We start from the raw sequence: 7,137 nt of genomic DNA on the forward strand, positions 1-7,137 counted from the left end.
AAAGAAAGAAAGAAAGAAAGAAAGAAAGAAAGAAAGAAAGAAAGAAAGAAAGAAAGAAAGAAAGAAAGAAAGAAAGAAAGAAAGAAAGAAAAAGGAAGGAAGGAAGGAAGGAAGCATGGGACTTTATAATGGCTACACTCATGCAAATGTCTCTCCCTCCTTCATTGGCTATGAAGTCCTCATATATTGGTCCTCAGGGAGGGGTGGCCAGTAAGCAACTTTTAGCAAGGGTTTTCCAAGTAATTTTGCAAAGTTTAAGTCAAATAGATGGTTATATTATCTCCTAGTCAGAAATCCAACACTTATAGTCAAGTTACATTATAAAATAAAAGAGGGCTAGAGAGATGGCTCAGCACTTAAGAGTAGTTATGGGGCTGGTTTTTCAGAGAACCTGAGTTTGAATCCCAGCAACAACATGGTGATTCATAAACATCTTAACTCCAAGCCCAGGGTGTCTGCGGTGGTTTGCATGAGAAGTCCCCACATATAAATATATTAATAAATTAATATACACATTAATAAAGTATATTCCTATATTTGAATGCATCATCCCTAATTGATGGAACTGTTTGGGAACAATTAGGGAGCACGGCCTTTGAGGCTTTAAAAGCTCACACCATCCCCAGTACCCCACCTCTCTTTCTCTGCCTCATGCTTGTGGATCAGGTTGTAGACTCTCAGCTACTGCTCCAGTACTATGCTCCCTACCATGATGAAAGAAAAGCTTTCTTTTATACGTTGTCTTGGTCATGGTGCTTTGTCACAGAAATAGCCAAGACAGGATCCAACCCCTCTTCTGCCTTCTCAGGCATTGCATGCACAAGATGCACCTACCTATAACTGTGCAGGCAAAACATACACACACAAAAAAAATTTTAAATAACTACTGAACTGTTCCAAAGAAATGTTCTTCAATAAGAATTTTATTCCATATAAAACATTTCCCAAAAGAAATATTAGTATCGTGTTAAAAATAAATCAGGTAAAGTTGTGAAGTTGAAAGTTCTGACAAAAAAATGGGTTTTTCGTTTCTTGAGTGACTTCTTTGCATCCTGAGTCCTTTTGAAGTCACACCACCCGAGTGCAGCACACTCAGGAGCGAGGTGTGATTGCTGTCTCACAGTTTTTACAAGTGGGCTTTATCTGGATGCTATCAGATAGCACTCGTATCAGCACGAACTGTACTTTGTAATCAAGTCCTACAATTTATACCCATCATGTGCACACACATATAATTCTGAATGAACATTCAGCCATTTAATAAACTTCATGTGATTTATTTAAGGATTGCTGGTTCCAGAAAATTAAAAACCACAAACTGTATGGCAGCAACTATAATACATACAGAGTTTTTTTTTTAGGAGTTTTATAATTATCACATAACAGTGGAATATACTTTTTAAAAATACAAATGACGTCTATAGCATAAGGCTCTGTGGTAGGATCAGCAAGTTAACGACAGACATCAGGTGTGGCCTCTTAGAACTGACTCCTTCCTTCCTTCCTTCCTTCCTTCCTTCCTTCCTTCCTTCCTTCCTTCCTTCCTCCCTCTCTTCCTCCCTCCCTCCCTCCCTCCCTTCCACCCTCCCTTCCTTCTTTCCTTCCTAACAGTGACTGATTGCAAACACTAAAATGTCCAAACACAAAGTTTCTGGGACTTCTAGAAAAGAAACTGTAGTAGCAGTAACCAGCGAGGTCAGACACCACTGCAAGCTAACATTGAACCTGTTGGTACCCAATGGCTTGCTCACTTTTAGACTTTACTATACTTGAAACAATATGGCAGAAATCTCAAAAGTTTATTCATTAAATAGAGTGTAATTATTCTGTTTACAAATCTCCATTTGAAAATGTAATTCATATATGCTGCAACCTCATAAGTTTGAACTGAAAGTCAAGTATGAAGGCAGTAGTTGAGAATACCATGTCAGAGTGCTGTCTGTCTTCTGTACAGATCAGTACATAGCTCTTCTGCGATACAACAGGGAAGAAAGTGAGCCTAAATATATTCAAGTAAAGGCAGAAAAATACATTGCTATTTGAGGCAGATCATGCTAAAACATAACTTACAATGATTAGTTTGCATTTAAAATGGTTAATGTGTTTTAAACCAATGAAATTAATATAAGTTAATTTTGCAGCATTTTTGCTGTGCTTTTACTAAGCATACATTTCTTTGAAAAATAAGACTGGAAAAGCAAATGACCCAATCCCTCCTATGTCACCGCCCACTGTCTTACAAAAGCACACAAACTAGCACAGCATTAAGGTTCTTCCCTTTCAATGAAGACAAATGAACATGAAGGTAGGTACCAGGTGGACTTCCAGTTACCATCAACTCAAGATTTTTAATAAGAAGATTTACAAGTCAAAATAAAACATCTGATCTAAAAACTGCTATTCAGGATAATTCAGTTGTCCTTTCGCACTTTGAGACTAGTAAGGACTGGATCTTTAAAAACCTGAAGAGAAGGTCATAATAGGGAGAAAATCCTCCATGCTTTAAAAACTTCAACCTATTAGGATCCACACACCTCCTATGTGGGCTGGCAGGGAAGCAGGTGCTCTCTGTCACAGAAACAATCCATCTCCCACAGAAGCAGTTTCTCCAAGCCAGCTATACACTGATGAAAATCAGCTTTCTCATGATTAAAACTGCAGTGACCGTCCAAAAAGAAGCACACGACACGTCATCCAAAAAGATCTTTCAAATCGTTGCTAGCTGAACTGCTGCTGGTCATAGTGGTGGGTGGTGGCTGTGCAAAGTTCTGTGGGTTGAAGAAAGGGTTGCCCTGCATACCAAAGGCAGCCTGCCCCATCACATTCCCCTGTGTGCCCATGGCTGTGCTGCCCATGACTGGAGAGCCTTGAGGAGGTGCAAACTGATTCAGCCACTGATTTGGTTTCTGTTGGGATAGCTGGTTCATGCTAACTTTGGGTTTCTGAGGGCCAAAGAGATTATTGAGGGCAGACATATCAGTTGGTCTCTGTTGAGGCTGCTTCACGCTAGCAGGAGGAATAGTCAAAGGGCTAAAGTTTGACATAGTGGGAGGTGCTCCCAGACTCATGGTGGTCACGCCAGCTGTGCCCGTCCCACTGAAGAAGTTCTGGTTTGGATTGACTGGCATGCTGAACCCTGAAGTCTGAAAGCCCATGTTGGCATTGAGGCCATTTGTCAAATTTCTCTTTGTATTGTCAATGGGTGTTGAAAACATCATGCCGAGGCCCGAGGAAGGGGCTGGGGTGAAGGTACTTGAAGCAGAAATCTTAGGAGTGCTCACAGAAAGGCTGGTCAGAGACGACATGTTTTCCATCAATGTGTCTGTCAAGTCCTTAGTCTGAAAAACAAGAGCAAAGTACTTTATCTCCAAGAAATCCAAATTACTTTCCAATTAGTAACTACCTGACAGGTCACATGATAAAGGACAAATGACAGTCAAGCTGATAATCTACATCAAGTCCAAGAGCACAGCCTGGAGACCAGATAATGACTCCCACTTATTTTTATACAGCTTGTAAGCAAATTCTGGCAATCAATTTGATGCCAGCACGTGTTGAGTTTAAACCAAGTGAAACGCTCCCAAGACAGATCCCAATACACTCCTCACTAGACTCGGAATATTGTATATTTTTTATTTTGAATTTCATCAAGATTTCTGGAAATTTCTTCTCTCTGTTCTTCTATAAGTATCCAACAGTTATTGTTGACTTTGCCCTTAGCCTGCAAACATCTTCTTGTCTGTTAAGTGAGAAGGCTGAGATCCAGCAGTGAGTGCAGGACAGCAGCACCAGCATGCAGAGCAGTGTCCTGAACAGAGGGAACTCAATGCAGGCCATGAAGGTGCCTCTTCCTAACCTAGCTATGAAGCCAGTCAGAGCTGAGAAGCAGAAGGTAGGCAGCTGCTTCCGGCTGAGAAATACTTAAGGACCTGAATAGGACACTCCTGATAATGGCACTATTAGCCCATAAATTCTCTTAAAATCACCAGCTCCCAGCACTCCCTCTTTGGTTGCCAGCACTGAGACTAAACCTTGCATGTGGGGCATGAGACTCGGGCTGCACAGAGCCACACTCACTCTTAGCTATGTTAGCATTAGCACATTACCCTTAAGGCGATCTGTACAGACACTACTGTTTACCACTCTACTCCTCACTTGTAAGCAAGCTCGAAACGACAAGAAGAGACAGACCTGTTTAACGGGAGCGATGGGAGTGTGGACCTGGGGCTTAAGAGGCTGCTGGCTTTTCAGCTTCTGTGCCTGCTCCTGTTCTTTCGCTAATTTCTGTTTTTCTTCAAGTGTTAGTGACCCCTGAAAGCAAAGCAAAACAAAACAAAAATCAACCCCATCTGGAAAACAAGACTTTGTTTGTGATAAGGTATGTGTACCACAGCTCACTTAGCAGTGCTTACTACTTAGTGGAAGGCAGGTGTTCCCGTGATGGAGGTCCTGAATCCACCATGTCTCAGGACCTGCTGCAATGTGACCGGTGTAAAACAACTTACAACGAGAATTACTGATTTCTTATTCAACTTAGTCTAAAGAGTTAGTGAATCAGATCCAGTGGCACAGACCTGTAATCCCAGCTACTTGAAAGCCTGAGGCAGGAGCATGACAAGACAAGTTCAGTGACTTGGGTTGCAGAGTACAAAGCAAGTCAAGCCAACTTACAGAGATGGTGTCTCAAGTCACAAACTATAAAAAGAAGCTAGAGGGATGACTAATGGACAAAGCAGTTGGAGGACCTCAATTTGTACTCCAGAACTCAAGTAGAGCTAGACACAGCAGCATCTGTGATCCTAGCATCCTACAGGGAGATACACAGTAGAGACAGGAGAATGCCAGAAAGTTTGCAGGCCAGCCAGCATGGCTACACGGCGGCAAACAAATGATTTTTGTCTCATAGTGGAGAGCCAGCACCGACACCTGAATTGTCATCTGACCTCCATAAGCACACCACAACAGAGATGTGCACACACACACACACACACACATATACTTGCTCACACACATATACACATGTGCACACTGACAAGCATGTACCATAGCAGGTATGGACACACATACTCATACACACACACATACATACACACACACACCAAAACAGGTATGTGCACAAAAACATGCTTGTGAGCACACACGCTCACACACATACACATGTGTAGTTGCTTGTATTCTCATGCCAATTAGGTTTCACAAAAACCTGTTTGCAATGTCCTACATGTAAGGCTGAGGGACCCTACTCCCAGTTGGTTTTGATTGGTAAATAAAGTTGTCGACAGCCAATGGCTGGGCAGGGAGACAGAGGAGGAGCTTTTGGGATTCCTGGGAAAGATACCCAAGGAGGAGGTAGGGAGAAATCTGCCATGCTGGAGGAAGAACCAGGACACTATGCCTGAGAGGTGCCAGACAGAGAACAGAGCTGCACTAGGAGCCCCGAAGAGGGCTACATGTCTGAGTCTAGGCCAGCAAAGATGATTTTAGTAATAACTTGGGAATATCAGAGGAAGGATCAGCCACAAGGAGGTTAGGAAGTGGCCCAGCCACTGAGCTGTTTAGGGCATATCAAGATATAACGGCTGAGCTTGTATGTATTTCATTCGGGAACCCAGAGCATTAGGCAGGTAGTGAGGAGTGCCTGTGCTGCTGGGAGCCATTTGAGTAACGAGAATTGAATACTGCTACACACATGCACACACACATGTGCACACAGTCATGCTCATGAGCACACACACTTACACACATACACACATACACACATACATGTATGTGCACACACACATGCGTACACATGCACACACGTGCACATGAACACCACACAAAGGCAAGTGAGATGGCTGAGCAGGTAAAGGAACTTGCAGACAAGTCTGATGACCTGGGTTCAATTCCAGGGTCCTACAGGGTGGAAAGGAGACAAATGACTCTCACAGTTGTTCTCTGATCACCACATGAAGGCTCTGGCATGCTTACGTATAAGAAAATAAACAAATATAATAAATTTATATAAAAAGTGGGCTGGGAATTGGGCTCAGTGTTAGAGTACTTGCCTAGAATTTCCAAGGCCCTCAGTTTAATCTCAACACCACAAATATTTCTAAGTAGTGAGCGGCTACCGGAGAATTAGATAAACCTGTTCTTCTGCTGTGCATGTCTGCATCAGGTTAGTATCTGACTTTGCATTCATCTATTTCACTAAAGAGTAAGCTCATGTTTCCTTTTACAGTTCTGTAAGCCTCTGTATCCAATTGTCTATCAGCTCTATACACATAGATATATGTGCACAGAAATATAATAATCTTATTTTGTAAATAAATACAAGAATGAACTCAACAGTGGTAGGAAATTTATTGTGATTTATTGGATACTAACCAAAATGAAAATATTACCTTATAGTGCACCATTCAAAATCATAAGGACAGCAAATCTTTAAAATGGAAACAGAACAAAACCTGTACTCAAATTTCAGGTTACTTGTAAAGTAAAATTTTGTTTAATTTAAATTATCATTCACCACTAATAAGTCATATCAACATTATATATCCTTAGTAAAATAAAACAAGAAAGGGCCCCCATCACTTTTATAGGATTTTTTTTGGCAAAAATGTATACCCTGGGCTCCGTAAGATGGCTCAGCAGGAAAGGGCACTTGCCACTAAGTGTGATAAGCTACGTTTCATCCCCAGGACTCACAAAAAAGGAAAGAGCTGATTTCTACAAGCTGACCTCTGACCTTCAGTGCACATCATGACATGTGCATGCCAAATATGCAGATATTCACACACACACGCTAAGTAAAAGAGCATGTAAATAATGCATACCCTTAGTATGCTTATGAGAAAGTACCGTGCAGTTCCAAACTGAGCATCGTGCTGCCCAGTAACTGACGGCTATGCCTCAAATATGTCAAGGTAACCGAGCTGGGGTGGCACGAGCCTATAACCACTGCACGAAAAGTTGACAGCAGGAGACCGGATGGTCAAGGCTAGCCTCTGGTCACACAGCAAGCTCAGGAGTAGCCTAAGCAATATCAGAAACAACAAGAAAAATGAACCTGAATGAATATCTGATGGCAATAAACATTAGGTGTCACCACAGAATAAAAAAGCAGCTACAGGACACTCGCCAGCTACCCACAAC

The 7,137-nt window shown here is 42.0% G+C and overlaps 1 protein-coding gene across 5 annotated transcripts in view; it reads right to left on the bottom strand.

Annotated features, from left to right (window-relative positions):
- Positions 1-1,778: 1,778 nt before the first annotated feature.
- The window catches only part of Scyl2 (SCY1 like pseudokinase 2), a 48,077-nt gene continuing 42,718 nt past the window's right edge, over positions 1,779-7,137 (bottom strand). For all 5 annotated transcript variants that reach the window (XM_021174278.1, XM_021174275.1, XM_029482581.1 and 2 more), the window contains 2 exons: positions 4,192-4,311; positions 1,779-3,338 (listed from right to left, as the gene is read on the bottom strand). In XM_021174278.1, the coding sequence (XP_021029937.1) occupies positions 2,691-3,338; positions 4,192-4,311 (768 nt within the window). In that variant the 3' untranslated portion in view covers positions 1,779-2,690. The remainder of the gene's footprint in view (positions 3,339-4,191; positions 4,312-7,137) is intronic.

This window comes from Mus caroli, chromosome 10, assembly GCF_900094665.2.
Source record: "Mus caroli chromosome 10, CAROLI_EIJ_v1.1, whole genome shotgun sequence".
In the NCBI taxonomy this organism is placed as follows: Eukaryota; Metazoa; Chordata; class Mammalia; order Rodentia; family Muridae; genus Mus; species Mus caroli.